Source organism: Phyllopteryx taeniolatus, chromosome 11 (assembly GCF_024500385.1).
Source record: "Phyllopteryx taeniolatus isolate TA_2022b chromosome 11, UOR_Ptae_1.2, whole genome shotgun sequence".
NCBI classification, from domain to species: domain Eukaryota; kingdom Metazoa; phylum Chordata; class Actinopteri; order Syngnathiformes; family Syngnathidae; genus Phyllopteryx; species Phyllopteryx taeniolatus.
The window spans coordinates 25,967,551-25,985,390 of record NC_084512.1 but is presented as its reverse complement, the minus strand read 5'-3'; the positions used below and the strand labels follow the sequence as shown (position 1 = coordinate 25,985,390).

The window sequence follows — 17,840 nt, the reverse complement described above, 5'->3', positions numbered from 1 at the left end:
TTTGGCCTAGTGACGCATGACTTGTTACTGATGACCCAACCTAATTAGCCTTGTGTGCCAGAATAATTCATTTTAGCATCTGTTAGCCTGTAACTGCGGTCTTGCAGTCTGACGCAAGACGTGTATTGTAAACATAAGCACGCATTTTGTCTCCCTAATGTTGTTCTCGGGCTGAATGGAGACATACAGTACATAGATATATATTTTTTTTTTGCGATTTAAAACAGTTCCCAGGTGTCCTAATTGCATATTTGTGACATTCTTTCGTCAAAATACACAAAGAATCAAGAAAGAAAAAAAGCACATTTTTGCTTGTCTTGCTGAAATTAGCTTGTTTTGAGAGGGCGGCCCTGTCTCATGCACTAGACACCTCACCCCATATACTGCTGGGCCAATGGCAAGTACAGATTTCTTTCAAGCTCGTAGTGTGTGGGGGGTGGGGGGGGGGGGGGGGGAGCAATCATCTGTAGAGATGATGAAAGCATTTTCACCTGTGGAGGCAGCACTTCATACACAAAGTATGTGCTGCTTAAAACCATGCCCTGCGATTGGCTGGCGACCAGTCCAGGTTGCACCCCCCTTCTCTTTCCCAAAGTCAGTGTAATGAGGTCAATCTGAGGCAAACACCACCCTCCATGTAACCTCGTTGACAAGACAAATCTTCTCATTTAGCGCTGAGCTAGCTCGGGAGGCTCATGTTAAGTGCGGCGGTCGCTATCATGGGACCACCCAAAATAGACGGTGTGTGCTGTTTCCTGCTTGCGACATGCTTGAAAGTCTCATGATACCGCAATGTCCGACCACAATCCAGTGCTAAAAGATATCATGCTAACATGTACTGTGCTAAAAACCTATGTGAATGCATAATCTGAAACATCTCGTGCCTCAGTGGTGAGCTATCGTGCTAAAGAGTAACACCGATGTGTAGAATTCAAACAGTTGGTATGCTAACATATAGCAAGAGAGCAACTTCAGTATCGACACTGCTGGGATAGCTCAAAATGGATTTGACATCATGTCATATACTATTTATAATCCAAATTGATTAAATACTTACAATGTAACATTTGCTTTGCTAACATTTATCCAGATTTTACATCTTGTCGTAGGCAGTATTAAAAATGAGCCTTCGGTACTATTACAAATAGCATTAGAATCTCTCTAATGCTAACATGTTAACAGTTGGTCTGCTACGATATAGCAAAATATCAGCCCGGGTAAAGAAATATAGGAGTGATATACTAGCTCAGCTGTATCTTTTGAAGGCTTAAGCAGGATGCGGTCGTGTTAGCATGTAAAACATCCTCTAGGCTGCCTAACCAAGATACGTCAACACGGGCCGTTAAACGCTTAGAATGTGGTTAACTCGCGTTAGCGTGTTTAAAAGTGTCTCGTTGTTTTCCAACACATTTTGTGAGAAACTGTGTGGCTGTACTTTAATTTGTGTCTTTTTACTGGGCGTATTTAGTGGGTGTTTACTGCTTGGTGGCTTTTAAGAGGAGAGAAGGCCAAAAGTAGCCCAAAAACATGCATCAAAATGTCAAAATAACACAAAACAGCATTGTCCCGCAGATGACGTCAACAAATATCAAAAGTGCGTTTTTCTTTTTCTTTGTTTCCCTTAGTCAAACTTGGCTCCCACGCTAATAAAATACAAAAACATTAATAAAATGAAATTTTTAAAATATATATGTTATAATTGGATACTCATAGTAATGAAACTGAATATAAAAATATAAACTAATGACTATTATTTTATTGAAATAAATAATTTTACATAAAATACAACAATAAAGTATTACAAAAACACTTAAATAACTGCTTAATTATAATAATGAAATCAGCATGAACTATTGTATTATAAAAATTAGTTTACATAAAATCCATAAATGTTAGTATTAAAAACAATTGTACTTTTTTGTCTTAATTAAATTATTGATTAATTATTATAAACATTATAAATAATAAATACAAAATAGCATTATTTTATTATTATAAAATACTTTAGAAAAATCTTACATTTATATCTGTATTAAATAATTGTTCAATTAATTCTAATCACATACATTTTAAATAATAAATGTAAAAAATTTTTTATTATTGAATTAATATATATAAAAAATAGTAAAATAAACAATTTAACAAATTTATGTTTTCTTATTAAACACTTGGTTAATTAATTATAAAAAAAATAGCATGAACGATTATTGTGTTATTACAGTAATCTATTATACATATAATACAAAATATTAATAAAATGAAAAACAATTTGGCCTCTTAAATAATTGGTTAATAAATTATAAATAATAACATCAAAAATGAGGATGAATTTTTATTTTTTTCTTTAAAATAAAATTAAATAGTCGAACCATTATAGTTAAACTAATGATAAATAACTGTATAATATTTAAAAATGAGTATTCATTATTATTTTGCTATTAAAAGAAACTATTTTACATATTATATCCATAAACATTTAACTATTTCTTTTAACCTCATCTACGACCTGGCCCATCCGTCTTTTTTAAAATGTGGCTGGCCCTTAAACTCCAAAGTTTGCCCGCCACTAAAGACATCGGAAAAGGAGTAAAGCGCAACAGCAAGTACATTTAATGCAAACATCGGTCACCCGGCTCAGTAGGTCAGTAAGTCAGTGGAGGTTCAAGGTTCAAATCCCGAGTGGTCAAGCTGTTGAATTTTGAAACGTGAACAACCTGGAAGTCAACCAACTTCGGCTAACGAGGGCCGTGGCCCGTTAATGGGTGCGTCTGCAGGGTTGAGTCCCCCCACCATTCCTTCACTACCTCCCCAGGTGGAGGGCCTCTCCTCTTCCTCTTTAGGGCAGGGGGGGGGGGGGGGGCTCTTAAACACGGCCTGCCTCGGGAGAGGGGCGGGGCGGGAGCACCATAGATGTCCATGCATCCTGCTGGTGATGGCGCTTCCATAAACGGTGGTGAAGTGGGAATAGGTTCCAGATGCGGTTGCGGGAACCAACGCACACACATTGACACACACACAAATATTAAGACCTTAACGGAAAAAAAAAAAAAAAAAAGAGCCTCGCTCTATGATTGTGGGCCCCCGGGAAGAGCAACTCTTAGCAAAGAGATGGAAGTTCAAAGGTGGTTGTGTGGTCATCACTCATATCCAGACAACATTATGTGTGTGTGTGTGTGTGTTTAAGGGGAATGTAGGGCAGTTAAAAAGGGAAGGTGGTGTATCCTATACCAGCACCACGCCTAACGGGAGAGGCCGATACTGGGAAGCAGCTGCCAAGATCCCACTTGAGCTGGTCCAGCAGCTGATTATTATTATTATTATTATTATTAATCACCATAATTATGATCATGATATCTTCATCAGAGGTAGTGGGCTAAACTTGAGCAGGGTCCCGCTACTGTTTTTGTTAGATATTAAAAGAAAGTTAGAAGGCTTTTTATCCATCCCCGCCACACGCATGTAATAGTGTCCCTCTAAAGGCTGTGTGTCATACTATATGCGCACTATGTATAGAGCTCACTTTGATTCCTCCTTCTGTTAGTCGACTGGGACTAGTTAGAGGATACACAAGAACAGGGGTGGGCGAACTTTCCTGCTCAAGGGGCCACATTTCATTTCTACAAGAGACGGATCGGCCAGGTCATTCATAGAATGTACAATATGTACTATAGATGATGATAAATTCTCTAAATATTTATGTATTTAATTTATATTTATACTGTATGTATTTTATTATAAAGATATAATACAGTATTTTAATAAATAAAATATCATATTTATACTGTATGTATTTTTATTATATATATATATATATATAAAGATATAATACAGTATTTTAATGAATAAAATATTTATTTTTGAGTTATTATTATGAATGTGAATCTAAGTAATGTTCTAATTATTTTAAAATACATATTTTACAAATATGTTTTCGTTATATTATTCAAAATAACCCAATGAATTAATTAGAATTAAATAAATTAATAAGTGCGTTTTAATCATCCAATGGAAAAATGGCCAAAAGAAATGCAAACTAACCCCACAAATATAATAATACGCTTGATGTCAAATCATTAATAATCAATGACTAGGTAAAACTAGATTTTAAAAAAAATCTAAAAAAGAATTGCATTATTTCAAGTGCTCGTTTGTTTAAAAGTTAAATGCAACTGAACTCTACTGGATTTTAAAAAAAAACCATTTGAGCCACTGTAATATTTTGCACTGCTTGAACATTTAATTCCGTGATTCTTTTCCATACCACTAGCGGGAGCCCACTTTCCACTGCTTGTACATGCACCACACTTAGAATCTTAATTCTTCATCTTCATGAATAACTTGACATGATGTTTTGAACGGTTCGTATGAAGTCTTTCCAGAAGAGCGGAAGCTGTTACAGACGACTCCACATTTTGCTCGCTTCCTGCGTAGACTAAACGCTTCCCTTTTTTTTTTCTGGCCGTCGTATCCGTGTGGTTTATGTATCCAGTTGAACTGGACGCAATCACGGAAAATGTTCTTGAATGACTCTGGTCTCGTGGTGTAAAACAAGCTGGCTTACACGCTCTCTTTGGCCGTGTTTGTGTGTCTTGCCAAGGGAACTTTAAACTGTGTATAACCCAGACACCGCCGCGTTGACCGCGACTGCTGATCCTGTCCAGACCGCCGTCCTCAGACTCTCTGTGTCTGTTTGTGCGTGTGTCTGTGTGTATATGAGATGAAATACAGCAGCAGCCAGCAGCAGTAGTAGTAAGCCAGACACAAGAGTCACTAATATTCCATTACGTAGTGCTCTTTTCTTGTTTTTCTTTTTTTTCATCAACTCCGCAGATTAGCACCAGAGACGAAAGCTCATGATTTCAATTGACTTTACATCGCAGGAATGAAAAGCATCCCTTGTTGTTGTACACATTAGAGAGAAGTGAGCTTTTAGCGAGGCTTTGTTTGTTTAGTTAGGGGAAACACCACAATGTGTTGCGCTAAACAAAAAGTGTGAAAATTACGTCCTCGCTAGAGTGGCTGGTGGGATGGAGTCCATCCCAGCTGAGAGGCGGAGTACACCCTTGATTGGTTGCGAGCCAATCTCAGGGCACCTTTCGACAAACGAGCGCGTGAAACAATGCAATTCTGGATAAATCAATCAAATACTCATCAATATGAGTTTAATTAGAAGCACTGTTATTATGTTTTGGGCAGCACCATGGTTAACTTGTGAGCTTGGTTTTTGCTTCACACGATGCAGTTGACAGGACTTAAACATGTATTCATTGTGCTTATGAGAGGAGCTACTCGGAGGAGAGGCAGGATCACACCCTGGATTGGTCGCCAGGAGCCAAGATTTTAACACATCGCTTTATCCTATTTAATCTTTGTCGTATACAACAGAGCATCATGACGGTCAGCTTTACAATCGAGAGGTTGTAGATTTGAATCTTGGCTCATTTCTTTGTGGAGTTTGCATGTTACCCCCCGCGTTTGCTTGGGTTGAAAAAAAAAAAAAGCAATTCATGCAGTGTGATATTTGCTTGAACTACGACACAAAGATGCATGCATGAATCATCTGCCCTCAATTATTTGGACGTGAGAGTGTCAAGATGGAGTTCATAAAAGCAGCTGATTTGCGAGCGGAGCATCTCGCATGCTCACACAATCTTTGTAACAGATGTCGTGCGTGTGCGTGTTATGACGCCTTCCGTCATAAAGCCATATGTCAAACGCACTCACAAGACACGCAACCGTTTGATTGGCTGTCATGTTTCTGTTACCGTGCCATCAGCCAACCAGGACTGGAGGCAATCAACATCACTGATGAGAACCTTCCCACATATCCATTTTTCCATACTTTTGGAATGTTAAGTTAGTTTCCTGTTCATCAAAGTAATTGAAGATGAAAATAAAATTAACAATCAGAACAAAATGAACAAAAATGAAGAAACTGTAAACCAAGATAACAAAACGTAAACTAATAAATGACTAATAAATAATAAAAATGAAATGAATAAAAATGGCGGCACGGCACACCTAGTTAGGGTTCACGGGACGCTGGAGCCTATCCCAGCTGATTTCGGGCGAAAAGCGGACTACACCCTGAACTGGTCGCCAGTCAGTCGCAGGGCACATATAGACACGGACAACCATTCGCACTCACATTCACACCGTCACTGAGTGGGAACTGAACCCACCCTGCCCGCACCAAAGTCAGGCGAGTGCACTACTACACCGTCAGTGACTCAAAACAGGACCAAAGATAACAAAAATAAAGAAAACATGAACAATGATAACAAAAAGTAAACCAGTATAATGGAAAAAAAATGAATGCAGATAACAGAAAGTAATCAAAGGTAAAGAAAACTAACAATGATTTAAAAAGTAAACCACAAGAAAAGTTGATAACAAAATTGTAAACAAAGATAAAGAAAACATGAAGGAAGATAAAAAGTATGTCAAGATGAAGAAAACATGAAGATAAAAAGCAATGATAAAGAAAACATGAACAATGATAACAAAAAGAAAACAAAAATGAAGACAATGCGAGCAAAGATAACAAAAAGTCAACAATGATGAAGACAACTTGACCAAAGATCAACAAAAAGGAAAGATGAACAAAGATCAACAAAAAGTCAGCAAAGATCAACAAAACATGAACAAAGATAACAATATGTAAACTAACATGATGAAAATGTACCAAGTGAATAACAACTAAATAAAGACGCATAATGATGACGAAAGCATGAACCAAGATAGGACAAATAAAAATAAGACAAACTCAACATAGATAACAAAAAGTAAAGAAAAATAACGTCCACATTTTGAGTGTTTTGCGGATTGTTATCAAAATCCCAGCGACGATGCTGTGATGTACTGCAGGTACTTATGTTGTTGTTTCAACGATGATGAGGAGGAGGAGGAAGTGTACGTGGTTGTGTTTTGTCGTTGCTGGGAAATAAAAGCCGCTAATTTATGGCCGCCATCATCGCCGCTGCAAGCGCCGCAGTGCATAAACGGCGTGACTGCTTGCAGGAGAAAAAAGCCAGGCCGCCGTTCCGTTCTGCTTTCTTCTTCTTCTCCTTTGACAGGTCGTCGTCTTCATCCTCCCGCCACGTCAACTTTATGGCCTTCATCACCTGCGTCGCCATCCGTCCACATCCGTCTTTCCTTACTTCCGTTTTCTACAACATACTTGACTCTGTGTTCTCTTTCTTCATGGTTCATTCATATTTATTTCCTTTTTATCTCAAATGTTTTTTCTTCCTTCTTTTTTTTTTTTTTTACTTTTTGCTGATTCTTGTTCACATTTCATTCATTTTCATTTACTTTTTGTTATCTTTCATCATTTTTTCTTCGTCGTTTCCTTTTTGTTATTGTTGATTTAGTTTAATTCATATTTATTTCCTTTTTGTTGTTTTTCTTCATTTTTTCTACTTTTTGTTATCTTTCTTCGTTAGACTCGTCTTTGTTTACTTTCTCTTTGTTCGTTTCATTCATCTTTGTATTATTTGGTAGCTTCATGTTTTCTTATCTTTTTTACTTTTTGTTGATCTTTTTCATGTTTCATTCATCTGTATTTCCTTTTTGTTATCTTTCTCCACGTTTTCTTCATCTTTGTTTACTTTTTGTTCGTCCTTGTTCATGTTTCATTCATTTTTCTTTACTTTTTGTTTTCTTCCATGTTTTCTTCACCTCGGTTTACTTTTTGTGATCTTGATGTTTTCTTCATAGTTGTTTACTTTTATTTTTGTTCATGTTTTGTTCATCTTTTTACTTTTTGTTGATCCTTTTTCATGTTTAATACATGTTTCTTTACTTTTTGTTATCTTTTGTCATGTGCACCTGTCAACATTTTTCATCATGTTTTCTTCACTGTTTCTCTCTTTAGTCATCTTTCATTTCACTTTTGCTATCTTTGATCATCTGCTCTTCCGGTTTTTGTCATTTTTTTGTTTACGTCATCTGTCTTTATCTTTGTTTACCTTTTGCTGGGATTTGTTTAGTTTTTTGTCAACATTGTTCATGTTTTATTCATCTTTGTTGACTTTTTGTGATCTTTGTTCATGTTTTCTTTATTTTTGTTTACTTTTTTTATTGACCTTGTTCACGTATTCTTCATTATTCTCTTTTTGTTATCTTTGTTCGTTTTGTCTTCATCTTTAGTTTTGAGATTCGGCTTTCATGCTTTTTGTTATCTAAACGGTTCATGTTCCTCATTTATTCATGTTGTTCGAACTTTGTTCAGCTGGGTAATGTTGTTTGTGTATACTTTTTTCAGGTTTTTTATTTGTTTGTTTTGTGTATTTTCTTCATCTGTTGTCACCCTTTATTCATATTTTTGCCATCTCCTCTTGAGTTGTTTGTTATTTTTTATCTTCTGTTCATATGTTTTCATCTTTTTATCCATTCCCCTTTATTTACCTTTTGTTCATCCTTATTATCCTAAGTGCTTTCTGCTGCTTCCATTCAGCTCAAACTGTTGATCTCAGCATTAAATTCACTTAAAAGTCCCATTTTCTCTTGGAGTGGATGCGAGAAATTAGCCTTTTAATATTTGAGCACATCTTCAAGTGATCTTTTTAAAAAAAATATATATATATATGGTTCAAAGCAGGCATGGTGGACGACTGGTTAGAGCTTCTGCCTCACAGTTCTGAGGACCGGAGTTCAATCCCCGGCCCCGCCTATGTGGAGTTTGCATGTTCTCCCCGTGCCTGCGTGGGTTTTCTCCGGGCACTCCGGTTTCCTCCCACATCCCAAAAACATGCATGGTAGGTTAATTGAAGACTCTAAATTGCCCGTAGGTGTGAATGTGAGTGCGAATGGTTGTTTGTTTGTATGTGCCCTGCGATTGGCTGGCGACCAGTTCAGGGTGTACCTCGCCTCTCGCCCGAAAATAGCTGGGATAGGCTCCAGCACACCCGCGACCCTAGTGAGGAGAAGCGGCTCAGAAAATAGATGGATGGATGGTTCAAAGCGAGTGGCTCATCTGGCACTGTTTTGTCTTCCTCCTCCTTCCTTGCATCTTTTTTTTAATTCTTTCTTTCCATTCGCTCGCTCTCCGCCGCCTTGATTGAAAAGCTCTGCATGCTTGGCACGCTCACACGGCGGCACATACGTACGCATACGCTACACCGCGATGATAATGTGTGGAAAACGGTGACCTCTTGCATTCCTCATTCTCACACACACACACACACACACACACACATACACACACGCACATGATTTATTGAGTGTGTAGGAAAGCTCTTAACACTCTTTACACCCTTACAAAGTGTTTTTCCTGCAGTCAAAGATGTGCGTGTGTCTCATCTAAATTAGATAAATGTGTGCACAGGGCTGGGCGACAGGGCCTTGAAATAAAATCTCATTTTTCTATTTTTCACAAAAATATGATTTCCAATTTTAATAGTTTTTTTCCCCCCTCACACCCTTAAAGAAAAATAAAATGACACTTGAATTACACACACCACACGCATGAATATTAAAAGATTCCCACACTTTGTGAAAATAATTCTACTCATGTTGTCTGTTTCTTGTCGGGAATTAAACTCGCTAGTTGCTTTTTGGAGAAGCAGTCACAAGAGCGCTCTGAAGAGTCACAAAGTATTGCGATCAAATTGTAAGTAGGCAGCACTGATTGTGCTTTTGTATACTACAATGGTTATTTAAAAGCAGACTTCCCTATATTGCCGGCCGATTTAGAGCGTTTTTACTGATCTTTCCAGATTTATAGAATATTGTGTTCTGCGACAACATAAGCTCCTACCAAATGAAAGAGAAGACTCTCCTCCTCCTCCTCTCCTCCCGCTGAAAAACACACTTGACGAATATTCTCGTCGGTGGCAGTCAGCGGTTGGATTCCAGATGACGAACGTAAACGCGCACGGCAGCGAATGTTCTCATTTTGTATTTTTGCGTTTGACCGTGTGTCTCATTCAGCATCGGCGACTGTGACTCTCCTTGACCACATAGGAGGTCATTACAATACCTTCATTGGTCCATTTTATTTTTGTTGACTTTCCTCATGTGGCGCCGTATCAAAAGCTTGCGAGTATGCGCTTTGAACTACGGGAGGTGCAAAACAAAACTGTCCTGAGCGAGAAACTTAAATTAAGCATGGTGTGTTTGTCTCCCCAGATTCATCCTGGTGTTTGGATGCCTGGTCCTGTCCGTGTTTTCCACCATTCCTGCTCACCAGGAATTCTCCTCGTACTGTCTTCTCATTCTGGTAGGACACACACACACACACACGCACACACAAACACACACGCAATTATCTGCAATTTAGTTGTGCGTGTGTGTGCATTCTTGACTGATGAACCATGCGTGGCTGACAGGGTAAAGGTCTTTTGGTATCATTAGAAAGAGTTACATTTTAAGCCGCAGGATAAATATCCCCTTTCACTTAATTGGTCGGGAAATTATTGTTTATTTACTACAAATAATGTAGCCTTGTTCATCTATCTTTGCCTCAACAATTAAATGTTCATCCAACAGATGGCAGAAGGTACAATCAAACTGTGTATCCACCTGTTGCCATTCATACAACAGAATAAACTAATAGCTTTGTGTTCAACTAAAACGGCCCAGAAGTAAATTTGTTTTTTAATTGAGATGAGATCATCGATATTTAAGTATAATATAATAGGACCAGGCCGGACCGAAAATAGCAAAAATCAGCTGATAATTGACAATTGCATATGCTAACAAACAATGCAAAACGCCATTGTCATGCTAACGGTTAGCATCGGTAGTCACAGTGTTATAACGCTTTAAGGAAAGGATATTCAAACACAAATGATGGCGCAACACATGTAGACAGATAGGCCTTCTTTATCCTCTATGAGAAATGACCAATGTTACCGCAGCTCACGGAGTCACTTACAGTAATAGTAGAAGAAGTACTGTTCTTCTTCATTCGTGTCTGCATGATTGCATTATTGCAAGGTGAGCACACCAGAAGGAGCAGCACAATGATTTGGATTGCAGCATTAAGTCATGATGCACAAACTGTTTAAATCTTTTTATTCTATTTAATTGTTATTATTATATACTTTATGAAATACAATATTGGGAGTGCTATTTTTTCTTATTAAAAACAAACAAACAAATATTTCTTGGGGGGAGGCTGGAAATAGAGTAATAGCATTTCCATTCATTTCAACAGTAAAAGATGATTTGAAACACAAGTGTACATTACAAGTGTGGTCACGGGAAAAATGTAACTTAGTTTACCCCTCCATATACTTTTTGTGACGTTTTGGTGGGGTTGGGAAACACTGCTTTAAGGTATTGATGGACCAGCCAGAACATGTCTGTTTTCATGACGTAACTCTGAGAAGTGTTGTTGGTGTGCGTGTGTGTGTGCGTTCCTTTGTAGGAGTTTGTGATGATCGTTGTGTTTGGTCTGGAGTACATCATCCGAATATGGAGCGCCGGTTGCTGCTGTCGCTACCGAGGCTGGCAAGGACGCCTCCGCTTTGCCCGGAAGCCATTTTGTGTCATCGGTAAGACACAATGAGTGTGTGCGTGCGTGCGTGTGTGTGTGTGTGTACAGAATACCATTGTCCCTTTGTGTATACATATAATGGTATTTTGTGTTAGTGTACCTTTATGCATTTGTGTGTGTATGTGTGTTACTTTGGGTACCTTTATGCACTTGTATGTGCTGTACCTGTTTGTGAACCTGCATGTGTTTATCTGTGTATTTATAATGTCCTCGTGTGTGTACCTTGTGCCTTTGAGTGTGGACCTTTAATTTTATGGACCTGCTTGTGTCTGTGTTTGGAATATTTTTGTGTATGTAATATACCTGTATGCCCTTGTGTGAGTGTATCTATATTCCTGTTTGTGTTTCTGCATGTGTCTGTGTGTACCTTCATGCATTTGTGTGTGTGTGTGTGTATACCTTTTGTATGTCTATTCCTTTGTGTGTGTACTTTCATGTCTGTGTATGCTTCTGATGTTCTTGATGTGAACCTTAATGTCTTTGTGTGTTTGGGTGTACCTTTATTCCCTTGAGTGTATACCTGCATGTGTCTCTGTTTGTACTTTTTGTAATTTTCTTGTGTGTGCACCTTTATGCTCTTGTGTGTGTACCTGTGTGTGTCTTTGTGTGTACTTGTAATGTTCTTGTGTGTACCTTTATGCTCTTTTGAGTGTATCTGTTTGTGCTGTTTGTACCGCTATACCCTTGTGTGTGTACTTGGATGTGTCTATGTGTGTGCATTTATCCATTTTGTGTGTACCTCTATCCCCTGTATGTTTGTGTGAACTTTTAATGTTCCTGTGTGTGTCTTTATGCTTTTGTGTGTGTACCTGTGTCTGTACCTAGAATGTGCTTGTGCATCTTTATGAATTCGTGTGTATACCTATAATGTTCTTGCGTGTGTACTTATAATGCCCGTTTGTGTATAAATTTGTGTTTGTACCTGTAACCCCTTTTGCGTGTCACTGCATGTGTTTGTTTGTGTACTTTCTACATATACAGTATGCTTACGTATGTACCTTTTAATGCACTCGCGTGTGTACCACATTTGCGTGCATCTCAGCTGAATGGAACAAAATATCAATCAAGCCGTACACGCAGACCTCTGGAAGGCAATCCAGAAAGACAAAGACGAACATGTTGCGTTGACTCAACACCTCTGAAGGTGACACATTGTGTGGGGTTGACTCATGTGCATTGTCAAGCCACTGACCCCCCCCCCCCCCATCCCGCCAGACATCATCGTACTGATCGCCTCCGTCGCCGTGATTTCCGCCGGCAGCCAGGGCAACATCTTCGCCGCCTCGGCCCTGCGCAGTCTCCGCTTCCTGCAGATCGTGCGGATGGTGCGGATGGACCGGCGGGGAGGCACCTGGAAGCTGCTGGGATCCGTCGTCTACGCGCACAGCAAAGTACGAGTTGTAGTGTAATTAGGCGACAGGGCAGTTAAGCAAGAACTCTGTGTATGTCTTCTCCTGGTTCTAGTCGGCACTCGAGCAACAGCATTCTGGACCACCTGCAGAGTTCTCAATTCAAATTCTAAGAGGATTTTTTTCTCACTGTTGGAAGTTACAATTGTACAAAACATCTCGATAAGGTGAAGAATTTAATCAGACCAGTAAAGCAAGTACCATGGGAACTGTGGATCTGGTTCTAGTCTGTCCTCGAGCAGCAGTACTTTGGCTAGTCTTTCGATACTCAATTAAAATAGAGTCCAATCTCTGCTTCCTGAAAACTGCTTCCTAAAAAGTGCAACTCTGAGGTTTCCGAGCGTTGCACACCCATCAATTCGTCGGTTGCTGAGTGTGCATTTTGTTGTGTTGTTAGGAGCTGGTGACGGCTTGGTACATCGGTTTCCTGGTGCTCATCTTCTCCTCCTTCCTGGTCTACCTGGTGGAGAAGGAGGAAAACAAGGACTTTGCCACCTATGCCGATGCTCTGTGGTGGGGCACGGTGAGAGAGAGCGAGCCGAACCCCCGACACACACGCACACAGACTCTTAACAGCACTGTTAGTGAGTGGGTTAATAGGTTGATTGGTTACTAAGTTGGTTAGTTTGTTAAGCTGTTAGTGAGTCGGTTAGTGGTATGGTTTTCAGCGACATCAGTGGCAGGTAATGAAATCCGTTATGCCTCCGTTGCTCTCCAACATCAAATCCCACCCAGTAATCAGTAATGCATTAAACACACCTTGTGTCGTATAAAGTAGACCATTTAAGGACATGGTGACCTTTGAACTTCCAGATCACACTAACCACCATCGGCTACGGCGACAAGACGCCGCAGACTTGGACCGGGAGGCTTTTGTCCGCCGGCTTCGCTCTCCTGGGAATCTCCTTCTTTGCCTTGCCCGCTGTGAGACACGGGCACACACACACACACACACACACACACACACACATGCAATGTACACATTTTGTGTACATTGTTAGTTTGGCTCATTGTGTGTGTTTATTTCTTTCAGGGCATCCTGGGTTCAGGTTTTGCCCTGAAGGTACAGGAGCAACATCGGCAAAAGCACTTTGAAAAGAGACGGAATCCTGCAGCCAGCCTCATCCAGGTAACACACACACACACACACGCACACACATGCACACACATACGCACACAGATGCGCACACACACACACACACACACACACCCTTCTCTTGCAGCTTCTGAGGACCAGAAACCACCTTTTCATGTATTCCCTGCTGTGTGTGTGTGATGTCACACTGTGTGTTTTCACCTCCACTCATCCAATCAGTGTCGTTCTCCGCGTGTGTCTGATAATTAATGGCGTGAGCCGTTTCCATGGCGATCATGACCTGGACAGATGTACCTCAAGGCTGCAATGCGGTGTCACATCACACCATATGTTGCTGCTGCTTCTTCTTCTTCTCCTGTTCCTCCTCCTCCTCCTTCTTCTTCTCCTGCTCCTCTTCCTCCTCCTCCTCCTCCTCCTTCTTCTTCTTCTCCAGTAACTTGACAACAGTTCCCCCTTCACAGGTGAAAGCAACCATGGGAGCAGGTTTAATTGTGCTGATTAAAATGTGATGATCTATGAATCACACCTCCATTCCACACGCACACCACACACCTCATCTCCATGTTGTGTTTTGGCTAGCGGGGGGGCCGGCAACATTACCACCGCTGTAGCCTGTCCCATTCCAGCTGTCGCTTGGAAAGGGAGATGTTCGGTCCCATTGAGGGGCATTCAAATTAAGACGTAGGGTCTTAATATGAATGCCATTCAATCAAGGTGATTGTCTACCAGTTGCATTCGGAATCATTCAGCTCATTCCCTGCTAACTAATCACTACTGTCTAGAGATTTTTAGTGAACTATATAGGCCACTATATATATATATATATATATATATATATATATATATATATATATATATATATATATATAGATAGATAGATAAATAGATATAAAAAGATTTGCGGGTGCCGAACCGCTAGTATGCAGGGCTCCACTGTATAGTAACTGGAGTACAGAATGAGGAAATGATTCAGAACACAGCAATTCCCTTTTGCTTCACCACCTTTGTACCATTGCCCCCCCCCCCCCCTTATGTCGTGTGTGTGTGTGTAAATGTGTATACATGTCACCCCCACCCTTCCCCCTCACCACCACCAGGCAGCTTGGCGTCTGTACTCCACTGACGGTGCCCGTCCCTACCTCCACGCCACCTGGCACCACTACCAAAGCGCCCTCCCCCCCCTCAGGCATGTATCCCCCTCACCCTCCACCACCGGCACAACCGCCTCTTTCTGACGAACACACACACACACACACACACACACTGCATCATCAGAGCCCCCCCTCCTTCAAAAAACCCTAATAAGCTTTTTCTCTTTGTTCCTCCTCACTACTCCTCCATGATTTCCCCTCCCCCCCCCCCCCCCCCCTCCACCCCGACCCCTTGTTTACATTTGACCTGCCAATCACAACTCATCACCTACTCTGCACGTAGTGTGTCTGGCGTAGTTACGCTGCCGATGAGAACTCGGTTTCCGTTGCAACCTGGACGCCTCATTTGAAGGCGTTGCATACCTGCAGCCCCGCAAAGTAGGTGGACCTTCCCCCAAACCCAAACCCCCTCGCTTGCGGACTCAAACATGGCCGGGCCTCCACTTCCTTCTCCTCCTCCTCCTCAATGATCTTTGTCATGTGGTGCACGTCAATCTCTTCACTCTTTACACTCGGGCATGCGCCGTTCTCGCACCCTCACTCCAGTCACAATTTTAGATGCACCCAGAGGTGGCCAAAGTGCACACACTCTGTACTTATATAGAAGTACAGATACATTGAAACCCCTCTATTCACCGGGTACAGCTGCGAATAGTGAGGTGGATTTTTTCGCCGGTGGTTCCGAGACGGAGGTCACTCGGGAGAACTCCGCCATCCGTTGGGCAGGAATGAATGAAGACTTCGAGACACTTGGCGTTTGGGCTAATTTGTTTTATTGAACAAGCCATAGTGTTATAGCAGCTGCGTACAAAGCCAGGACAACGAAAAAGCCCCCGAAAACCCCTGGATCTCAGTTTATCAAGTTTTAATTCTCTGGGCGTGGAATTAGCCCCTCCCTGGGTGCACCCGGAAGATGGTCGTTCCTCATGACCATATTTGGAACCACACCCGCCTGCTGGCGCCTCACAGTCTCTCTAAGCTCACACCCGGTACCCTTATCTTATAAGATGCAAAACAGTCCTCTTTGCAGACCGGGACGCCTGTTGTGAACCCAAGACCTGTTACTGTCTGGGCGGAGAAGGAAAACCCTAATAAACGTACAAATGGTTGAAGGAAGTCCTTTGATGTAGAACTACAAAGAAAAGATGGTTGGGCTTGAATACAGATCTCCAAACATTTGGCCCTCTCAAAGGAACTCTGACTTCGGCACTGTTGAAATATACTACAATAGCAAAAGTCCGCAAATAGTTGGAATTGTGTGAACAGTAGATGCCACAAAATGGCAGAGCACTTAAACCAGAGCGGATCAAAAAGCACCAAGGCCATGCATCTAGCATGTACACAATCATGCCCACAACCTGTGTTATATAAACAACGGACAAACAAACCACCTTCACCAATAGTGTTAGCTAGCCTTCCAGCTGAAATAACATGCTAGCACAAAACTTGGGTGGCATCAAACACGGGGGAACAAATATGCGCACAAGCGCTTTAAGCCAATGCTGTAAGTCAATCATAAATGTTAGCGAAATACAGGCAAATTGTGACAGCAAAGTACACCACACGGGCTATAAGTAGGAGATGCATTGGGAGAGAACGGGACATCTCACATGCAGACTGAAAAACACTATGATTTATATAGTAGCAACCCAAAGACTGATGGCACCAAAAGTAATACTTACACTATATTGCTTTGGCTGAGCACACAAATAGCAAATAGATGAAGATTTTCAGCAAATAATGTAGGATAGTCCCCTCCCCCCCCCCCCCCCCAAAAAAAAAAAACAAATCAGGGAATGTTTGAATTAGGCAAAATACGCGGTTGTTCACTGTACTGATTCACTTTTTGTACATTTACTAGCCTTTTCATCTTGTTCGTGACCATTTTTGTCCACCTGCAGATATTATCTATAATTTTCATTTTTAGTTTTTTGCTTTTTTTTTTTTTTTTTACTGCATAGTTTTTAACTAACAGTTCTTGTCATTAGTATAAAATACACATTTTCAAACATGATTTTAACCCTTTAAATTCCATTTTGCAAAATGAGCAGGTTGTAAAAAAATATATATATTAAAAATAAATATTTCTTTATATTCTGTCACCTTTTGGGCCAATTCTGGAGTACAGCCAGCAGAGGGAACTTCACCTTCTTAAATTAAAATGTAATTCTTCTCCATGGTCAGCAGAGAGTATTTCCACTTCTTAAAATCAAAATTGCGTCATTCATTTGCACCATTGGAGTGCAGTAAACCATTTAACGCCTTTTTCAAAAGCTAAGAATATTACATGCAATTGCTCCCTCGTCCAAAAATACATAACTGACTCCGAAAAAAATCTAATTAGCTCGTAAAAATAACTGAAAAAGTACATCTTACTTTTATGTTGTTGTTTCCCCCCCCCCCCAGATAGAGTATTTTTGAACACCAGGAGCTTGTCGGTTCAAAACAACAACAAAAAACAAAAGTAAAGTACAGATACTTGAAAAATCTACTGAGGTAGCGTAGCAAACTTTATTACTTGGCACCACCGGTGAGTTTGCGAATGTTGAATCGCGACTTGTATGGGGTTCATTGTACTGCACTTATAGGATGAGATATCCTCCGCACTTTATCAAATCAAATCAAATGTGTGCTTATGACACATATGACACACTTCAAGCCAGATTTGTTTTTTGTTTACT

General features: G+C 40.4%; 1 protein-coding gene across 3 annotated transcripts in view; it reads left to right on the top strand.

Moving 5' to 3' along the window:
- kcnq5a (potassium voltage-gated channel, KQT-like subfamily, member 5a) overlaps nucleotides 1-17,840 on the top strand; it is a 58,205-nt gene that overhangs the window by 25,094 nt on the left and 15,271 nt on the right. For all 3 annotated transcript variants that reach the window (XM_061790383.1, XM_061790384.1, XM_061790385.1), the window contains exons 2-8: nucleotides 10,132-10,222; nucleotides 11,375-11,501; nucleotides 12,719-12,894; nucleotides 13,310-13,435; nucleotides 13,726-13,836; nucleotides 13,946-14,041; nucleotides 15,443-15,537. In XM_061790383.1, coding sequence (XP_061646367.1) covers nucleotides 10,132-10,222; nucleotides 11,375-11,501; nucleotides 12,719-12,894; nucleotides 13,310-13,435; nucleotides 13,726-13,836; nucleotides 13,946-14,041; nucleotides 15,443-15,537 — 822 coding nt within the window. The remainder of the gene's footprint in view (nucleotides 1-10,131; nucleotides 10,223-11,374; nucleotides 11,502-12,718; nucleotides 12,895-13,309; nucleotides 13,436-13,725; nucleotides 13,837-13,945; nucleotides 14,042-15,442; nucleotides 15,538-17,840) is intronic.